Here is a 22,262-nt window from a genome sequence, read left to right as displayed (position 1 = left end):
GTCCTTATCCTGTGTCATGATCATATCCTGTGGAATGATCAGTAATGGCATGGCTCAGAATGTGGATCTGTGATTATTATGTCTTCTCAGAATTCATCCTGGGATTTTTTTCCCCTTAAATGCATTAAAAATTCTTCTCTGCTCTTCTGCCTGTGAGAATAACTTTAAAGTTGAATTCTTGGTATATGAGGATTGAGTTCTCTATAATTTTGAATGTGATGTAGTCTTCTTCTTGTTTCTCATTTCTTTGGGCATTACTTTTGCAACCAAGAAATGGATGGTGAAAGAAAACAAGTTCCTGTAGAGCAAAACTAAATTATCTTTTGTGTTACCCCCCCCACCCCCACCCCCGGAAGGTTTTCAGTGTGTTGCATGCACTGTATTGTGTCGTGAGGCACATGAGAACATAAAACATGATTAGAGGGTTTGGCTTTCCATAACAGAAATGATTCGACTGGATAGAAGCTTCTTCAAACATATAATCACATTGACATGTCAAACTATTGCTTCTAAGGAAGATGTTTTTACCTCAAAGACTTAACTTATAATTTAGGAAGAAAACTGGACTTCATCCCGTACAAATTAGCATGAGACAAACTGAAGTGCAGGGCATGCTGACCACAGATTTGGCAAATCAAGGCTACTAGCATGCATGTGACCATTAATTATGACTGTCTTTAGGGCAAGACAGAAAAGCAGCACACCAGACTGCAGCGCTGTCTTGTGTCTCCTTTTGTGCTGACTTGTGTTCAGTTGTTGACCTACATGGCTTGCAAAGAAAATGACACAAAGGGAAGAACAATGAGCGTATGATAACAGAGCAGAATGCGAAGCAGAATTCTGCCTACAGAACCTCCCACTCTTGCTCCTCAGCTTCTGCTTTTTCAAGAGGTTATGTTATCAGTGGTGTTTACAATGTGATAGCTAAAGTGGGACCTCCATGCTTACCGGTAGTGACTGGGATTAGTGCTCCCTCTAACAGGGATTTCCAGAACTACAACTCCCATAACCCCCAAGCAGAAGCCATTGCCGCTGGGGATTCTTGGAGTTGTAGTCAACAACATCTGGGAGTCCCTGTTAGAGGGAACACTGTCTGGGATCCTAACTAACAAAACATGTCTGCTTCAAGGGACTGTGGGGTGTGACGGGCACCCTCCTGCAGCTCCCCCTTTCCCTCTACATGCATGCTGTGTAGCAAGCATGCAAGAGCCCTTTGAGTCCAGGCTCTTTCCTGCACTGCATAAGGGCTCTGTGAGATTGGAAACATGTCGATGGGAGTCAGCAACTTGTTTCCAACTTTGCAGAGCCGTTCTGGAATGTGGCAAGCACTCTGGACACAAAGGGTTCTTGAGCAACAAGATGCATGCTTGGGGAAAGCAGGGTTTTTTGTGTGTGGGCTCCCATCATGCCCCCACAGTCCCTCAAAACATGTATGCTTTGTTAATCAAGATGTCTGCCACTTTGCCTGGTTATCAGATATTGGGAAGAAAACAACAGGGTATGGCTATTACCGTTGTGGGCATTTCACTGACTACTGCTGGAGGCAAAGGTTGGGATGCAAAAACCATTCAGGCTAGCCCAAGAGTGTATATTGAAACCATAGGGGTCTTCTTGTTACTAGATACTAACACTGGTGTATTACAAACAAAAACCACTTGTGTGCACAGTGGGTGAGGAGAAGCTATTGCTAAAGAAATACAAGTCCAAGATTTCTTGGGTACCTGGAACTGGCTGAGTGCTTGTTTGAAGCCTAGCCATGATGCTGGACTAGATGGACTCTAATTAGGCTCTGAGTACAGTGGTCCCTCTACTTACGAAATTAATCCGTTCCGAATGCACATTTGTAAGTCGAAAAATTCGTAAGTCGAAAAGCGGTTTCCCATAGGAATGCATTGGGAACGGATTAATGCGTTCCGGAGCCTAGAAAAAAGACCCAGACCCCCAGTAAGGCTTGCAAACTGCACAGGAACATTTCTTTTCAAGAATAAACAGGCAGTAAACAGGCAGGCAAGTCAAGGAAACCGCATGTAAAATTTGTAAGTCGAGGAAACCCGATCTAAAAATTTGTAAGTCGAGGAAACCCCATCTAAAAATTTGTAAGTCGAAAAAACCGCATCTAAAACCGGATCTAAAACTGCCGTTTGTAACTCAAAAAATACTTATGTCGAGTAGTTTGTAAGTCGAGGGACCACTGTATATTTTTGAAACCTGGCAGTTGAATGGTGGATATTTATGCCAAAACCTAAAATAAGCCTCATTCTGTTATCTGTGATGTCTCAAACTTGCAGTCCTTCTGTTTTTTCAGTGCATGTGGCAGATGCCAGAATTGAGTGTGTGTGTTTACTTAACTCAGAGCTGGAGAAGCGAAGCAATTGTAAGGTTATTTGTTGGGTCTTCCAAATAGGTGAAGGCAAGAAAGCTGCAAGTAAAATCTTTTTCAAATTCAGCAAACCATCTTGCTAAATGGCTTGCAGGAGAGTGAGGGGTATTATGGGTTCTTTCCGCAAGCCTAGTGGTTTGTTGTTGGGTTTTTTAAAGTGTACTATATTAGGGGGAAGTGTGTAAGACAATGTGGGCAGAGTGCATTCCTGACACAATTTGCATAATGTCAGTGCATAGCTGTCAACTGTATATAAAGTGCTGCTTTTGCTTCCAGTAGAGATGATTGAGCTAGGCATTGTATCCTTGATGGTACTTTTTGTAGGTGACTTTTATTGGATTCCTTCGTTTTCTAGAAGCATTAAGATTTATACAATTTTTTTCCTTGCCGTTTGTATTTCTCACTTTGAAATGAGCATCTTGTAAATAGGGGAGGCACATCTGGAACAGTTTTGCAGTCTATGCATGTGTTACATGTGGGAAGAAGAAACAATAATGTTCATGGCTGACCATCTTTTTTTATGTCTCGCTGATAAATGGCTATATGGTCTGTTTTTAAATATTAAGGTCTGGTTGCTTCTGTTGGCACTGCAGCCCAGCTGGGACTGAGTAGAGATTCTGACTATATGAACACATGCCTCTGTATGCAAGGCTGGGCATGCAGCTGCTGCTATATGAGGCTGTAGCTCTTTCGGGGAAAAGCCGCTGTTCTTGCTCATGGAGATGCTAGTTCAGATGACTGACATCTCCACGTAGTCCCTGCCAAGCTGCACATGTTCCTGGAGGGTGAGCCTGTGGGAACTGCTGGATATATGACTGGTCAAAGCTAGGTAAGGAACTTCAAGGAAGAAGGTAGAAAGTGAAATTCCTATTGTTGGTGTTAGCAAATAAAAAAGCCATCTTTTTGTGTAGAAATTTTATTTTACAGTTATATAGAAATACTATTTTTCATAAAACAATAAAATATTTTTTTCTATTTTATTATTTGTATACAAGAGCAAATATGCTGAATATTGATACAGACAAAGAAAACTTGCATGTTTCTTATATCTCAGAAGGTGAAAGGAAGAGACCAGTACAAGAGCAAATATGCCGAATATTGATACAGAAAAAGAAAACTTGCATGTTTCTTATACCTCAGAAGGTGAAAGGAAGAGACCAGTACCCCAGAAATATTCCCCAAGAATGAATAAAGTAACTAGTAGTCTCTCCTTGTAACCCAATCTAAAGTTGCAAAATGCCAAGAAGCTCCTTACCGAAATAAACAGAAGGCACACAGGTAGGGTGTTGTGTTCTCCTCAACACCTGAGTATCTCCCTTAATTTCAGTAAGGCTTGTGCAGGAGAACTTCCCAGTGGATTGTGTCCAAAGTCTTGATGTGCCTTTTTTTATGCTTAGCAACTAAAATACAAAGCACCTTATTTTCTTTGGAGGTCATTGGTTACAAGGTACATTATTCTTATCCTATTTTATGCAGTGCTAGACATATTTCCAGCACATGCTGTATGCTGTGCCTTATCAAATATATAATTATCTTATGATCCACAGGTCTTTTGATCATAGATAGATATATAACATCCTAAATCCTCTGTCCTTTTGCAGACTTACATTGGTTCCATTGTCGCTTCAGTCAACCCCTACAAGACCATTCCAGGACTGTATGACCGTGCTACGGTGGAACAATACAGCCGGCACCACCTGGGAGAAATTTCACCTCATATTTTTGCTGTTGCTAATGAGTGCTACCGCTGCCTATGGAAACGTCATGACAACCAGTGTGTTCTCATCAGGTACCCGAATACAGCTTTAATTACTCTTCCCTTTGTTGCTGAATTTTAAGTGTGTATTTTAGAGGAGGGGGAAAACTTGAATGTGGAAAGAATGGAGAAGGGTGCTTTAATTCTCTCCCCTATAACCGCATTAATCATGAGATTTGTGGAGATTTAGCTTCACTGCATGATCCCCACTCTCTCCTTGAATGACAATACTGTCTTGGCTAATATATGTCCCATGCTCATTTAATAAAAAAGAAAATCCACACTACAGCTCTGTTCTATTCACTTAGATGCTCATTTTACTCTGAACCCTTGGTTTTCCCACTGGGTTGTATCTTGCTGTGCAGAGGATTAATTTGTCACTACTAGTCTTGAATAAGGACCTTTAAGAAGCCTATAAATAACAACAGCAACAATAGTGAAAACTTCTGAACGTGCTGGTTTAATCTGCTTAAAGGCACTTGCTTGTTTCCCCTGTTGTTGAGTGTAACTATGCTTTCATTTAATGAGGACAAAATTGCTTCTAAGTTTGGCCCTGATGTTCATTGGTATTCTGAGTGGTTCACTTCAAGTTGTTGTTGTGCCATCGAGTCGGTGTCAACTCCTGGCAACCACAGAGCCATGAGGGGTTTACTATTGCTATCTCCTGCACAGTACGAGATGAAGCCTTTCAGGATCTTCCTGTATCGCTGGTGCCCAATATAGGTTTTTCCCATAGTTTGGGAAACATACCAGTGGGGATTTGAACCAGCAATCTCTTGCTCCTTTTCAGACTCAAGAAACATGGGATTGGTCCCTTTTAAGCAGGGTCTGGGGATAATACGCTATGAGCTTGATAGAAGAGTGTATTGATCTGGATCGTGATCTGTTGTATTCATAAGAAATCGGTTCTGCATCTGCGCAGGGACCTTGCAGGTAGATTGACTAGCTCCTACTCTGCCCTGCACGTGCTCCATGCTTTTGTTGAAATTAGCAGTTGGAGGCACCATTTTCTGTTTCTATTTGACGGCCAAAACGTCAACACCTTGTTGCTGGCTCCCTGAGTAGTGGTCTTGACATTAACCAAGATGTTGAGGAGATTCCAGTGTTGGTGCCGAAAATGCTGTTGATGTCGCCTTTGCGTATTGCTACAACTACGCCTACAGTGCCTTTACATCTGATGTCACCTTTGCGCATTCCAGATCCTGTAATGCCAAGGTCTTATATACTTTCCCCTTGGACATCAGTTCTGATGTCAAAATTTTCTTCAATGTCATGGAATTCACCGATGCAGTAAGTGAGTATGCAAGGGCTTCTTCAGCAAAGCACGTTTAGCCAGCACGGTCACAGTCTGATCATGCAGTCCTGCAGGTTTTGACACACTCCAATGACTATGATGCCCAAAGAGTATGTTGAATTTCAAATATGGAAGGCGTAGCATGCTTTGCAACGCCCTTTGTTAGTAGCCACAGGTAGACAAGTGGGCCTTTTATGACTGCAGCTTTGTCAACCTATGCAACATCACACTATTGCCTATATGGGAGACAACAAACCAATTATATACAGCAGGACCAGAAGGATGTCCGGTGACGATACAGGCCATACCAAAGAAATAAGGGCTTCGGACAGCAGCCGAAGGGCAAGAACACCAGGTCTGCTAAGGATAAAGCAAGCAGATTCTTTGATCTGCACAACCGTCCACCGTAATCAAAGCAACACCAACAACCATCTGCCAAAGCACACAACACCTGCTTTGTAGCTGCCATCATTTCTATCAAGATGGCAAGCTATGCCCAAGCATGGCGCCACATAACATCAGACCAGTGGGTGCTCAGAATTATCGAGACTGGTTACGCTATAGAGTTATGCCCCCATTCTCGGGAATGAGATACACAAGAGCAGCCTTGGTATTGCTGGAGGAAGTGCAAGTGCTGTTGGGGAAAGAAGCGATTGTCCCGGTGTGGTGGATGGAGAGGATGTCAGGTTTTTACTCCCATTGTTTTCAAATCCCGAAGAGGGATGGGGTAATTCGGGCTGGACCTTCGAGGCCTCAGTTGGTTTGTGTGGACATGCAAGTTCAGAATGACAATTTTGCAAGAAACACTACCTCTTCTGTGCAAGGAGAAGTGGGTGGCAACGTTAGACTTGAAGGATGCATACTTCCATATAGGAATACAAGAGAATCATTGCAAATACCTACGGTTTACATTGGAAGATGCAGTGTACCATGGCCATTACCTGTGGTCATGGCAGTAGTGGTGGCTCACTTATGGACCGAAGATGTTGTGATTTCCCCATATTTAGACGACTGGCTTCTGGTGAACAATGACGATAACAGGTTACATTTCAAGATCCACTGCTGAGAGATCTGGGCATCAATGTCAACTGGAAGAAGTCAAACCTGGAACCACAAAGATGCACAAGTTACATCAGAGCAATACTGGATGTGCACTTAAAAAGGGCATTCTTACCAATAGAGCGATATTAGCAAACCAGAGATCTGATTCACCTGTTTGATGCCGTTCCCAAACAACCCACCTGCACTGTTCAGAGCTTGATGGGATTAATGGCATCCTACAATGCAACTGTGCGATACACGCATCTGTGGATGTGACCACTGCAAATGTGGTACCTCAGACACTTCCTCCCCAATGTGGACATCCAACAGAAGTTGCTGACGCTCCCACAGGGGGTCCTGCAATCACTATGCTGGTGGACCCTGGAGACCGATCTGCTGGGTAGCGTCCCTTTTCAGACCCACCCACCCCCACTCAGTGGTTTACAACAGATGCATCCCTACAGGGGTGGGGGGCTCATTGTGCCAAACATCAGGTGCAGGACAGCACAACAGCAGAGGCAACACATAAATTACTTAGAACTACTGGCTGTGTTTATGGCGCTGATGGCATTCAAACCGCTGCTATACAACAGGGTGGTGCAGTTCCATCTCAACAACACCACTGCCATAGTGTATCTCAACCGTAAAGGGGGTGGTGGTCTCCCGCTCCCTTTGTACCTTGAGCCAACAAATATGAGAACGGAGCATCAGCCACAGTGTATACCCTCTGGCCATACACATCCAGGGTATGAACAATGTGCTGGCAGACAACCTCAGCCGTGCCATCCACAAATGGTAGATCAGCAGTGTCTATCTGAGGCAGGTGTTTGACTTATGGGGACATCCAGCCATGGACTTGTTTGCGACTGCTGCCAACAAAAAGTGTCTGAAATATTGCTCACTGGCTGGAGTTGGGAGAAGGTTGATGGGAGATGCATTCCAGCATATGTGGAGAAAAGGCCTCCTTTACCTTTTTCCACCTCAGCCACTGATCAGCCATGTACTAGCACAGATCTTTCGGGATGAAATGACCAAGATTCTGGTGATGCCGTGGTGGCCTCGCCAGCCTCGTTTTGCACTGCTTCTCAAACTCATGAAGGGGTTTTTCCGCAGATTTACACTACAACCAGATCTTCTGGTGTGGGATGGAGAGGCGGTGTGTTATCCGGGTGTAAGCGCTCTGCAGATGAAAGCTTGGAGAGGCGGCTTCTAATGAAAATTCTAATTAACAATTTTTTAAAAAGTCAACCAGAAGAAATGATGGTTCCAAGTGGAAGAGATTTAAGGAATATGCACGCAGGCAAGGTTTCCTTCCTCGCAAGGCTGCACTGAGACAGGTTTTGCTATATATGATCACTTTGAAGCTCACATGGTTAGCAAATGTATCTCTCGAGGTACATCTGGCTGCTATATCATCAAACCATAAGGGATCGGATGGAGCAACTGTTTTCTTCCATTCAGACTGAAAAAAGTTCCTTTAGGGTGTCAACAATTTATATTCTCCGTTAAGAAAACCAATGGAACAATGGAGTTTGCCCTTGGTTTTAACAACACTCATGGAGTGCCCATTTGAATCTCTGAGTGAGGCTTCACTCAAGTGGATCATCTTGAAAACAGTGTTCCTCATCACTACTGCGACATGTGTAAGTGAACTGACGACATTGCGCATAGACATTCCTTATACTTAGTCCTATCCTCATAAGGTAGTCATGTGGTTGTATCCACAGTTCCATCCTAAATAGTGACAGAATTTCATTTAAATCAAGACATTATTCCACCTACTTTTTTCCCAGGATCCAGCAACGCCGTCGGAGAAGGCACTGAATTCTCTGGATGTGAGAGGCTTTTTGCTATACTATTGTCTAGCTATACATCTCTGTCCTCTTTACCCAGCCTACAGGGGGCACGCTGAGTCCAGCCACAGAGCAGGGACAAGGAGGGGATGGACGTCACCCCACGTCTCCTCCGTCCCAGGCTGTTTGCTCCTTGTGCTAGCCTCTCTCCAGAGGGCCCCAGCACTCACCACCACCAGCCAGCTTCTCATCCACGGCTGGCTCCTTATATGCCTCCTCACAGGCTACACATCTCCCACCTCCAATTAAAGGGCCAGCGCCCCTCTTTATTCCCTGTAATTGCCTCTCTGATACAGCTGCTGCTAATTCCCCTTTCTCACTCTCTCCTCCCACTCTGACCCCCTCCCTTCGGGAGGTGTGCTGCTGATGTCATCCATGCACGCCTCCCCTCTAGCCCTCTGCCTGCTCCATTCCTTTCTCATTGGTTCTGCAGCCGAGACCGGAGGCTGCCGCTGGTCTCAGAAGGCTGCTGGAGGTGCTTCCACACCTGCTGGAGGCCTCTCCTCTGCTTGTTTCTGTCAGCTCCCTGTCCCTGCCTCCTTGGACTCTCACCTTCCTGTCCTCGGAGGTAAGAACAGACGGCTCCACCAGCAACTATCTAGAGGAAACCAAAAATGTTAGGGAAACGAAAAGGCTATTTGTGGCCTACAAAGGCAAGGCTAAGGGACAGCCGATATCGTGGCAGAGATTGCGCATTGGCTGGTGCAGTTAATACTGCAGGCATATAAGCTCCAGGGTGTAGATCCGCCATGTACCATATGGGCACATTCAACTAGGGCTTATGCATCTTCAAAAGTGAATCTATCTGGGATCCCCATCTGTACGGCTGCTACATGGTCGTCACAGCAACCGTTCATAAAGCATTATGCTATTGAACTATGCACTGTTGAGCCGGCAGATTTTGGGCAAAGTATTTTGAAATGGGTGTTGCCATAGGCTTCAGGGGCTACTGTACCCACTGCCATGGTAGAAGCTGGCTAATCACCCATTCCTTATCAATGCAATTGATCATGATCCAGCTAAACAGGTTGCTCACCTGTTACTAATGATCTGTTAGTGATCCATTGTATTCATAAGACCCTCCCAAACCAACCCCGCTACAGTAGCATTAACAAAAATTTTTTTACCTCGAATGGTCACTAGAAGATTGTCAGAATATGACGGTCTGCAAGAAACTGAGAAAATGGTGCCCCCAGCTGCCAGTTTCAATGGAAGCACAGAGCATGTGCAGGGCAGAATGGGTGTCATAAGGAGCTAGTCAATCTACTTGTGAGGTCCCTGCTCAGGCACAGAACCCATTCTTTATGAATACAACAGATCACTACCAGATCATAAGTTACAGAGGAGCAAACTTAACTTTGCTGAAGCTTAACTTTGCTTAAACATTGCTTAAGCTTTGTTTTATAGTGGTGTTTAATGCTGGTGTGTGTGTATATATATAAAATATTATAACCAGGAATGCTCTAAGCCCAGAAAATAATATGATGCCTGCCCCCAAAGATTTGCTGTTTAGGGGCCCCTTTATACATGGCAAAATTCCTATTTGGAGAGTACTTCCGAGGAGGAATTAGAGCTAATCTATGAGTTCAGTGGAGTCACGTGATCCAGCTTTTCCTGAACTGTACCACTTCAGACTGCAGGTAGGAGATTGCATATTTGATCGCTCTTGCCTGAGAGAGGGGAACCCATCCCAGTGCATAGAAAAATATTATATCAAGGAGAAGGCTAGCCTGGAGCCTTTCTCCTTGACTGTGATGGAAGTGGTTGCATTCCAGAGTTGATGAGATTCCTGTTGATAAGGATGGTCTCAACCAGTCCATCATTGGAAAGGGAAAAGTTCAGTCCTCTGTATAGGATGCCAGCCTCACAACAGAATGCTGGTTCTCCAGTCACACAGACAGGATGCAGTTGCTTCCCCTCCTTCAGATCTTTAGCATGAGATTTTAGGACCTCATTTGTCTGCTTGTCTCACATGTAATTCCAAACTAAGAGGCTGTTCACACGATTGTAGAAAATCGGGCTAGCCTCCGCTAGCCCAATTTTCTACAGTCGTGAGAACCACTGGGTTCTTGAGCTCTGGTAACCCCAGAGCTAGTGTTCCGCAAACCCAGTTTTGGGGATCATGAGTAGCCGTGGCTACTCACAAGTAGACCCCTGGCGGGAGGCTGAAAAACAGCCTCCCGGCTCGGTGGTCTCCCCAGTAGACCCTGCGTGCTTGCACAGGGCATACTGGAGCTTCTGGGGGCCACATGGCCCCCGAACTCCCCAGCCCCCGCCGGCTCCATCATGGAGCTGGCAGTTGTGTGGGCGGCCAATCCGGCGGCCGCCCAGGGCTCCTGCCCTGCTCATCTGCAGGGAGAGCAGGCTAAGCCTGCTCTTTCCACTTAGCTTTACAAACCGGGTCTTACTGATCGTTTTAGAACTGGGAAAAGAAGGTTTTTCTAGCTTTAGTTGATTTTTCTCTTTACAATACTTTTTCATAGCTTTCATAAGGGTTTCCTGTTTTAACGTTTTAAAACAGGATATACCAAAAAGCTGTCTTCAAGGGTTGCTTTACACTTAACATTTTATTTTTGTGCTGATATATATGTGTATAAAAATGTGTGCCCACATCAGCTGAAAATGGTACACGTTTACATTTCTGCTTTTCTCAATTTGATACAGGAAAATGGCTGCTGGAATCTTGATGTTTTGCTGAGGTGGGGGGCGGGAAGGCAGCTTAAATGCACATGAGCCATTACAGGCATGTGTATAGATAAAGATAAAGTGTGCCATCAAGTCAGTGTCGACTCCTGGTGAGCACAGAGCCCTGTGATTGTCTTTGTTAGAATACAGGAGGGGGTTTACTATTGCCATCTCCCGTGCAATATGAGATGATGCCTTTCAGCATCTTCCTATATTGCTGCTGCCCGATATAGGTGCTTTCCATAGTCTGGGAAACATACCAGCAAGTATTCGACCCGGCAACCTCTGGCTTGCTAGTCAAGTCATTTACCTGCTGTGCCATTAAGTGGTACTGAAATACAAAATCTGACTCACTCAGTAGTCACAGAACTTCCAGGAAATCTCTCAGATATTGCCAATTTTTTCTCTATCTTGGATTGGTGTTGTACCTCTAAAGAGATCAGGAGGTCTAGTGCCCATTTCTTATTATATTCATGGTGGCTATTATTATTATTTTAATTCCAGTGTGTTGAAAATGAGACACAGGGCACACATCCTCAGAAAGGGTACCAAGAATGCTTTTATAGCCAAACCAAATGAGCTAAATATAAGCATGTTTCTACAGAGAATAGGCACAGCCAGGAGTGGGATGAGACCCTGCCAAGAAGATATGGGCATGGGATGAGATCCTTCAAACTGTCAGATGCATGTCGTTTTCCATCATGGAGGCAGCAGGAAATCCTTTCAACATTAGTCACGTTTTTGGCAATAGCTGATGAAAGCTGCTGTTCTGTGTTGTTGAGGACATATTTTATTCCAAATCCAGTAGGAACTGTGTTTTTATCAAAATTCTCTCATCTGTGTCCAGTTGCAGTGGCAAAGCTGATTCATTATGATTCATATTTTTGGCTGTCTGACTTCTAATCAAATATATCTCAGTTTCTGTGGTGTTAACATGATTGTCTTTTAGTTTAACTGTTCTGGTTTTTGGCACAGTTGGAAAAAGTTCCAAGTGTGTAATTGCCTGAATGCCTTCAAGAAATGAGTGCTGGCCTTTAGAAATGTAAACTGTTTTTCCTGCACTGATTCTTCTGTACTGTTTTCTCATTCTGGCTGTGGTTAAGTTCTGATGTTGAGCAACCGGTGAGGGGTGTTAAAACACACACACGCACACACACAATTGGCAAGCCGTTTAAAAGAGGCTTGCTAAAGTGGTGTTTGTTGCTGAGTAGTGTTCAGTAACACTAGTATTACACCTACATATTGACTACACAGTTTTGGTGGGATCAAACTGGTATGTTCCTTTTCATTTCCAGGTTTCCAAGACAAAAGGACAAAGGAAAGCAATAAAGAAAAATGATGGGAAATCATTTTAAATTATAAACAACAACACCCATGTCAAAGAAAAGAATTGAAGTTGGTGCTTGTTTCACTCCCTGTGTTGTGCTTACAGTTCTGTTAGGAATAAATGAGGACATGTTACATGCTAATGCACAAAGCAAGTACCCCAACAAATTTTTTTAATAAAGCAAATCCTGGTATGTGGAATTTAGAGTTGAGAAGTGTCAAGGAGGAAGTGGCAATAAGAACACACGCCCCCCCCCCCACACCCTGCCCGCTGTTTCCTGGCTCCAAAGTTCCTCAACAGGCTTCCCTCCCCACCACAGAATTAAAATTCATATTTGTTCTTAAAAACATGTGTTTTGAACCCTGTGGGCGGGGTGGGGGGCTGCTTTAGATCAGGGAATCAATGGACAATAATTTTTGTCCTAAATCTCCCCTCCCAGAGTGGGCTTTGTTTTTGTTTTTTTAGAGAAAAGATGTTGGAGTACTAAATATGTGCATTAATATGTACCATGTAATTTGTTCAGCAAGCAACCAAAACTCTGTGGAGCAAAGGGATATATTTTGTGAGCTTTTAAAGGCAGCAATTGCCCTCTAGTGGACTGCTTTATTATTTATAGTTTGCTTGTTTATTTGGCAGTGTGTGTGTGGATTCAGTTAAGTAATCTAACTTATAATAATTACAATAATTGTAGTATATAATTTTAATGGATTTATAAGATTATTACTTTTAAATGATATATATTTTCTGCAGCTGGAGAAATGAGAGTGGTCTGTGAAATATTGCTTTGAAATTCAAATATGTGAATATGTTCAAATATGTGATTCTTAGTGGCTAAGAAACTAAGTTGTTGTTGTTCTTCTTATTATTATTTATTTATTTATTTATTTATTTTATTATTCAATTTCTATACCACCCTTCCAAAAATGGCTCAGGGCGGTTTACACAGAGAAATAATAAATAAATAAGATGGATCCCTGTCCCCAAAGGGCTCACAATCTAAAAAGAAACATAAGATAGACACCAGCAACAGTCACTGGAGGTACTGTGCTGTGGGTGGATAGGGCCAGTTACTCTCCCCATTCAGCCATAATACTAGCTGGGTGACTCTGGGCCAGTCACTTCTCTCTCAGCCTAGCCTACTTCACAGGGTTGTTGTGAAAGAGAAACTTAAGTATGTAGTACACCGCTCTGGGCTCCTTGGAGGAAGAGCGGGATATAAATGTAGTAGTAGTAGTAATAATACTAATAATACTAATAATAATAATAGCAGCAGAATAGAAGAAAAAGAAATAGAAAAAATCACCAAATACAAAGATCTACAAATTGAAATTGAAAGGCTGTGGCAGAAAAAGACCAAAATAATCCCAGTGGTAATTGGCGCCCTGGGTGCAGTTCCAAAAGACCTTGAAGAGCACCTCAACACTATAGGGGCCACAGAAATCACCATCAGCCAATTACAAAAAGCAGCTTTACTGGGAACAGCCTATATTCTGTGACGATATCTATAACAATTGACAATAAAATTCTGGCATCCCATGTCCTTGGGAAGGACTCGATGTCTGGATAAAACAAACCAGTCAATAACACCTGTCTGACTGTGTAAACAAGAAAAAATAATCATAAAAAATAAAGAGAATCACCACGTTAAAATGTGCCTCTTTGTCAAGTTAGCAGAGTTGTGAATCAGAAACTTCCTGCTTCAGATCTTGCTTTGGCTATGAACGTATGAGCTAGCCTTAGGCACACCACTGCATTTCAGCTTCATCTCCCCACCTGTAATGTGGGTATAAATGCTGGCTTACCTTACATCAAGGATCACTAAAACAGGATATGTAAAATGCTTTGAACTTCCGGAATTACTGAATAAAAACAGTGTTGGGGTCTGCAAGCCTTGGCTGAGCTTGGTAATTAATCATTGCGTCTAGTGGGTAGCAAAGTCCTGCTTTTTTGCTTCCTGAGAGGCACAGTAAGTGTGTCTTCTTGTATCTGCTGCTTGACCAGAGTATTGTGCAGGGGAGTTGTTGCGGCACTGTGTGAATGAATGTGTATGTGGAGTGAAGAGAGAGAGATGGAAGCAATCTGTCCCCTCCACATGTTGCGTTCTCGCATAAGATGAGGACTGACTCTCATCTCAAAAGAGGCACTCTCTGCATCTCCTTTTAAAAACATGTTACTCCTATCGTAGAATATACCAGAGGAATTCCCTGCTGTTTTTTGGAATTAAATTTCTGGTTGCCACGAGTGACTATAGATGCAGCCTGGCAACCATATTGTGGACCCCTCATGCTGCGTGTTATAGTGTGGGTGGTGTGATTAAAAAAAGTCATTTTGTTTTTTATTGCAAAGCAGCCAAGATTATTGTCAGGAATGACTTGTGAGGTGATTGTGCCTGAGGTGTGAAATTAATCTGATATTGGACTCTTGCCTTTTAAGTGTCTTCTGACAGCCTCAAAGACTTGCTTAACCTTAACAGAAACATAAAACAAGCTACTGTTTGGAGAAGCATCAAACTTTCTATGGAAAGATTTATTCTGACATAGCAAGTTAAAAGGCTGGATTTGGTGAACTCCTTGGCCACTAGAGTCTGTTGGGTGAGATGCAGAGCCCAAAGACGGAACTGAAGTGCTTTTGAAGTATGTTAGTTTACTGTGTTGAATATGAAATGGGGTCCAAAGTGCACGTCTCTGTATTTGATTTGTTGTGCTCCTGTGGGATTTGTGACTCTCCTGGTAGCTGTAGCAACTCAGTGGGAGGGTGGTGGGATTACTGGACATTGCATTGCCACACGTTAGGAATGGTGACTGACATACTGTGCAGGGGAACGCTGGTGGCTCGAGCACTGTCTTCGCCCCTGCACACGTAACTACCGTCAGTGAGGTTGGACTGTAGGGCAGGAGCACTCTGTAGTAAGTGCTCTGTGCGTGCAGTTGTGTAACACAATGTCCATTGGAAATAATGAGTGTTGCGCCACATAAGTGCATGCACAGAGCATATATTGAAGAGTGCTGCTGCCCTGCAGTGCAGTCCCATCAGTGGTGCATACACATGCCCAGGGATGCGGCAAGTGCTCAAGTTGCCCGTGTTCCCTTGCTCAGTATGTCAGCTAGTATTTCTTGCCCTGTTCTCCTGCTCCCTCTCCCTCACAGGTTGTGAGTAGGGGATGAGAGTGAAAGAATACAATGCAGTAGCCCCTTGCCCATCCCATAGATAACTTAGGCTACTTGTCTAGGACAGAGTTAAAATTTTTAAGCCCTACCATGAAATCCCCATTCTCGAAGACAGATATTTCTCTTACTAAGTCACTGTATTCTAACTTGCATCACCAAATAAGGAACAAGAGGCTGCATCTTTCCAAACAGGAGGCCTTTTCTGTCTCCATGATATATCTCTTATGTTGGGAAGTATGTAATTGGGAAGCATGTCATTGCTTCTATCGAAAGGCAAGGTTTTAAATTAATAGAGTCCTCAAACTCTATGGTTCTATGATATAGAACAGATTTTGTGAGTTCGAAGAGAGATTTCATTTAAGCCTGGTTCATATGTTACAAGGACAATTTAATAGTGATGGTGGTTACCATATTCCATTCACAAAACTGCTAATCAGGATGCTGCTTGATGTGTAATAGTAGAGGAATTCTCACTCATGAAGTGGTCCTTGGTATTCTCATAGAGATGTTATGATAGAGATATAGCACCTCCCTATTTCCACTGCTGAAGTGTTGTAGGGTATGGGTTACTTTCCACATCACGTGTGGTGGGTATGTTAGGGGCACTGATGCTGCCACTGAAAGTAACAACCTGATCTGAAGCCGCTAAACCTCTATATTCAAAATGGGTGAAGTGCTATGTTTTATTTTTGTTTTTCAGTGGTGAAAGTGGTGCTGGTAAAACAGAGAGCACGAAGCTGATTCTCAAGTTTTTGTCTGCTGTGAGCAAACATTCACTGGAACTTTCTTGTAAGGAGAAGACATCTAGTGTCGAGCAAGCAATTTTGGAGAGCAGGTATTATATTGACAACCTCACCCATATCCCACAGCACTTTTCAAAAGAACAGTTTGACAATAAGGCAGAGCTTGACAAATTCCAGGCACTAGGGAGCTATGGCACCTAGAAATGTAATGGTGGCACAGAGACTAGGATATTCAGAGGTAGAGTTATTAAATAAAACCTGTATTTGTCTGAGGAAGCCCTGTTTCTGTTTTAAGTATGTTACTTCAATCCTACTATGTGAAATATTAAAGCTCTATGCAAAGCCATTTTGGAGTTGTTATTAAAAAAATTTCCCCATTGATCCCTATGGGGGAAAATCGGATTTGTCAGAATTTCCAACTGAAAATGTGACACGATGCAACTGTACAACATAAAAAAACATGCTAATTCCAATTCCAACAATTTTTATGTGGGATCATATTGCGTCAAATTCAATACGAAGTTTTTTCTTGTGCACAGGCCTAATATAGTATCTTATTGTGAAGAATTATGTACATTCTACCAATGATTTCTGGCAAAGGAAATAAATCTACTTTCATCAACTGTTGTATTGTTACATACAGTGTAATCCCATACATGTCTATTCAGAGGAAAGCCCTGTTGAGTTTAGCGGGGCTTACTCCCAGGAAAAGGGGCGTAGCTATAATTGAGTGAAAGGGTTCAAAGAACACGGCCCCCAGCTCCCGAGGGCCCTCCAGTCCACCCCTCCCTATTTTCTTCATTATCCCCCTCACTCTGGGGGGCCGCCAGAGAAAGAGATGAACACGGGCCCCCTCTTCCCTAGCTACGCCCCTGCCCATGTGCATGCTGGCACTGTGCAGGGGCAGCTGAGAGACGCCCTTCCGGCATGTGGGCATAGCTGGTGTGAGTGTCGGGATGGTGGCGGATGGAGGAGGAGCAAAGGGTCTGTGTCAGCCCTCAATTTTAAAGGGAGGTGCCCGCAATTCAGACAGCCGAATCACGTTTCAGCACATCCCTATCTATTACATCATGAAAATCCATACTTTCTCCCCCTGAACCAAGGGTTGCATTCACTATTTTAAAAACTGAGTAATAGCCAAGTCTGTGAAAAACTAACTTATTCATACATCAGGAAATGTCTTCTGTACCAGAACTGGTGCAAATTAATTGGAACCTAAAACACTATTGACCAAATATCAGTGCCAGTGATTTTGGTTTTTATTTAAATAATTTGGAGCAGTGCACTAGGACAACAAAATTCTGTGTACTCCATAAACTAGACCTGTACAATTTGTGACCTACCAAACTATATGCAGCCTTCCATCTGTTTATGTGACTTGCCAGATGATTTGTTATCCCTTCTGTTTTTGCAATCCTTGATGAGTAGCAGGTTGATCTCCTGGTGGTTTGCCATACGTAGCTGGTGGGCTGTTTCGCTTAGTGGGATACAAGTTGTACAGGTTCTGTTGCAGTTTTTGAAATCTTTTGAAATTTTTGAAACAATTTTGAAATTGTTGAAATCAAGGTGCAAAGAGTGGTGTGTCATCATAAATGGATTCTTCAGGTGGCTTCTTGTGTGATAACAGACTGAAAAGGGATTAAGAGAGGCTAAGTGTGAAAATTGGCTTGTGAAATACCATTCTCTCAATGTTACTGATGTTAACACATTGAAAGTCTTTTCCAATGCTTCTGAGCCCTTATTTTAGGGATGCTCAATATGCTGTCATCCTTTAAATAAACATTATTAGGCATGTCTTAATATCTGTGTCAGGGTTGTTTTGAAAGGTTAGAACTGATTAATTGGTCTTTCATTCCCTCGCCCCCTTAAAGAAGAGACACAAAGCAGCATCATGTAACTATACAAAGTACCATTAAAATAATGTCTAAAGAGGTCCAAATAATGCAGGATCATTCCACACATTAAAAAGTATAAGTATACATCTGAGATGTTAAGTATGGGGCCTCATTAGTAAGGTCCACAAAGCAACAACTCCCCCCCACCCCTGAACTCCCCTGCTATGGGTATGGGATGGAGATCTGGTCTTTTCTTTTAACACCCCCCCCTTTCTTTTTTCTTTTTTGCCATAACAGCAACTTTAAACAGGGCGTGGGAACATGGAGAACAGTCTTTCAGCTGGATGCTCATTGTTTTTTAAAAGTCTATAATGAGGCAAGAAATTAATATTTCCTTAGTCTATGAGGTAGATTTTAAAATGGCAGGCAGCAGCAGCAGCTGGATGTAGGATTGTTCTTCTCAGTGTTTTCAACTGCTGTTAGAAGCTGCCACTGTGGCAAAAGGGGTTTTAAAAATAAACGTAACTGAACACCACTCACTCCACCCTCACCCTCACAATTTTATGTCACCAGCGAGAACTCAGCAAGTGGTTAGGGACAAGACTTATCTAAAGACTGTTACGGGTAAATATGACAAAATGATTCACATGTGTCTATGACATCTACACTCATCAACGAATCAGGGTTGGATAGGGCTCCCTGTCGAGTTACTTTGGTGGTAAACCTGGGTGTGCTGCTGCATAGTGTGTGAAAGAGCTATTTGTGGATATGAATCCCTAGTGCTATCATTCTACAGACCTGGCTTGAAAAAAAGCACTGCAAAAGAATCACAAGAGAGACCTGTGCTCTTCTTTTGCAGACACTAGCCTACTGTTTATATAATTTGTACTTCCTTTATTTATGTCACCAGGTGCATCACAGGCAAAATAAGTTGTCTTTCTCTGAAGAAGCTTGCATTGTAATTGCAAGCTTCAAAGATATATGAATGTGGCAGAAGAGAGAGGTTTAGGGTGTGACAAGGGTTATACTAATGTATCTGACTCTCTGCAGCATGCTTGGACAATTCCATAATTACTGGTTCACACTAATTGTAGCTCTTTAATAATGAAGTGGAGGAGCAAGGAGATGTGAATGTCAGAGGTCAGAAGGGACATGCACAAAAAGGATGCATTCAGATTTTAGAGTTTAAGTAAACTATGGAGAGAGGGAACTTCCCCGCTCTTTGTTTTACTGAATCAGACCCAGTAAGAGGTCATTTTGCAGGGGACAGGGGCGGGGTGTGTGCTTTAGAATGGTGCCTGTAAAAACCTATCATCAACATAAATTCAAAGTATTTAGCCAAATATTTCTTTAATGGTGTATGTGTGAGAGACTAGATTAATGGTTGTGCATCTTTGAAGTTATGAGAAGAAATTTGGACATGTAGTGCCTTGAACACAGACTCTGATCTGTCAGCCTGGCCAACATCCAGACTAACAAAGTGCATGTGGAGTGACACTGCACATGTGTTACAGAGGAGAAGCAGTTTTTGTTGATCTCCACTTCCTTCTGTAGCTGCCTGTGGCTCACATACTGCACAGTGGGCTGCCTGTCTAAGTGATGGGCATGCTCGCTGCTTCAGCAGCACTTTAACACCCGCTGACATAGCTTGTGAAGGCAGAGAGGCTCCGTGCCTACTAAGGAGTGCATCGTCGCACTCCTGCTGCTGTACACTCCTTAGCAGGCATAGAGCCTCCCTGCCTTCGCAAGCCATGCCAGCTCAGTTTAAAGTGCAGCAGAAGCAGGCGGCTCGCTGTGCGATATGTGAGCCTGTGTCTCTTGAACATATGTCTCTGAGGCTTGCACAGCCCTCAAGGACATGTTTTTGAGAGTTGCAGTCAGCTACACAGGAAAGAGGAGAATGACAAAAAGCACCCCTCCCCAATAGTGTGTGCTGTACCTTCTCACTGTACCAGCATTTTGTTGGTCTAGATGTCAGCTATGTTTATATATATATATATATATATATATATATATATATATATATATATATATAGCTTTTCACCAAAAAGAAGTTCTCAAAGCAGTTTATGTAACAAACGGTACAAGAAAAGGGTCTCCTGTCTCAAAAGAGCTCATAATCTTAAAACACACAGGCACATCAGCTATAGCTACTGTGCAGGACCAAATAGAGATAGTTGCTCTTCCCCTGCTACTTGCCTCTTTGCTCAATTAGCAGGGGCCCACCTGAAATTATTGTTCAATGTAATTTTAATATAAGCCTTCAAAGGTCTTATCATTATTCAGTTTTGCTAGGAAATCACATAGGTTACTTACATATTAGTTTGGTATTGTGTAAGTTAGTATAAGTAGATCTGTTAGTATTATTGTTCCAGTTTGTTTTATTCATAACTTTAAAAACTCCCTGAAGCTCTGGAGTTAATTACTATTGTCTCTCCTCTTATTCTGAAGCACCTGGAATATACTAATTGAAGGAGACTGCTAAGAAATGGCACAAACATAACACATAGATAAACAGTGAAATCTGGAAAGCCTATTTCACTGAAGCCTATTTCAGTGAACCTATTTCAGTGAATCTTCGCCAGTTTCCAATGAAGAATCTGGAAAGCCTATTTTCTGGTCAAATAAACATTAAATTCATAAACATAAGTATTAAATTCTGAAAGTTCTTCCTGCAGTATGAACCTGTAAGAAGCCAGCAGTTAAAGGTTTGGGAGCACAGTTAGGGTGCTTTACACAAGATCCTTCTAATGAACAGTACTTGCTACCATTGCTCTGGTACTCACCACTTAATACTTATTGCCACCCTTTTTAAATTTTCCCACAGCCCAATTATGGAAGCTTTTGGCAACGCAAAGACTGTTTACAACAACAACTCAAGCCGCTTTGGGAAATTCATTCAGCTGAACTTCTGTCGGAAAGGAAACATTCAGGGAGGAAAAATTGTAGATTGTATCCTACATTTTCTGTGATTGCCTCAGTATTGCAGTATGATAATTGTGTACCTTTTTCTAATGGAGGATGAAGGAGATTTTACCTACGGTGTTCATAAATGTTCTATCCAAAGATTTTAGGTTAGAAAGTCAAAGTTTCTAAAGCCAATCTCTTACGTTCTGTACCAAACCTATTCTATCTTTTTATCATGTATTATCTAGGGATGCTGTGATGAATGAATAATACCATTTCAAAATTGATTTTTAAAATCTAGCTGTTGCTGCATCACCCTGGTTGATATTATTCCTTGGGACTAATTCTGCTTTTTGTTAAAACAGGGAATATAGAACTTATGGTCAGATAGTTGCCTTTTGATTAGGCAACAACAATAATGACGTATAAACTCTAAACTCACCATTATAAATCTAGGGGATCTGTCATTTAACTGTAGACAGTGAGGCTATTCCCACGATCCCTGGAAAGCTGGCTAAAGGAGTTTAATCTGCTTTTCAGGGATCGTGGGAACCACCAGACTCACAGGCGAGCCTGGTGCTCCCAAATCGGCTAGCCTGCCTAATTCCCCCTCCCCTTAAATGAGGTTAACGGAGCGAGCACTTGGTTAACCTCATTTTTTTGCTTGTGTGTCGCAGCGATGTGTGATGACACATAAGTAGACTCTTGACCGAGAGGGTGCAAGCAGCCTCCCCAGCTCAGGGGTCTCTCCAGGAAGCCGTGCATGCTCACTCTGGGCATCCTGGAACTTCGAGGGACCACGGAATATGCAAAGAGGCCCCTTATGCATAGATTAAGACCTACACTCCTGCTTGACCTCTGGTTTGGTAGTCTAGAAGCAAAAATAGCACTAAACTATGGGGGCTGATTAAGTTCTGTACTGCACATTAGAGTGGCGTCTCATACTTTGGACTGAAAATGCAGCACACTTGCTAAAAAGATTGGCCATTATTGCACTAAGTAAGAAATATGAGCCCTGTTCAGGCTGGTTGTGTTTGGTTTTTTTTAAAAGATTACTCTGTACATGAATACAGTGTCTAGAGCATGTCCACAAGCCCTACCCCTGATGCTGATTTTCCAGGTAGCCTCATCCCATCCCTGCACACGCTTCAAAGTTACAGCAGTCATCTGAAGAGGCAAACCCTATAAGCATTATGAACAGTGTTTCTGTGATCTGCAGGCTGAGGTGCACCAGTCTACCAATCACAGAATTGCCGATCATCACGATTATGGTT

General features: G+C 42.8%; 1 protein-coding gene across 1 annotated transcript in view; it reads left to right on the top strand.

Moving 5' to 3' along the window:
* MYO10 (myosin X) overlaps positions 1-22,262 on the top strand; it is a 262,859-nt gene that overhangs the window by 143,771 nt on the left and 96,826 nt on the right. Inside the window, exons 4-6 of the mRNA XM_053246980.1 lie at positions 3,982-4,169; positions 16,204-16,338; positions 20,909-21,033. Coding sequence (XP_053102955.1) covers positions 3,982-4,169; positions 16,204-16,338; positions 20,909-21,033 — 448 coding nt within the window. The remainder of the gene's footprint in view (positions 1-3,981; positions 4,170-16,203; positions 16,339-20,908; positions 21,034-22,262) is intronic.

This window comes from Hemicordylus capensis, chromosome 4 (genome assembly GCF_027244095.1).
Source record: "Hemicordylus capensis ecotype Gifberg chromosome 4, rHemCap1.1.pri, whole genome shotgun sequence".
NCBI classification, from domain to species: Eukaryota; Metazoa; Chordata; class Lepidosauria; order Squamata; family Cordylidae; genus Hemicordylus; species Hemicordylus capensis.
The sequence above is the reverse complement of the archived record's forward strand: the minus strand, read 5'-3'. Positions and strand labels throughout refer to the sequence as shown.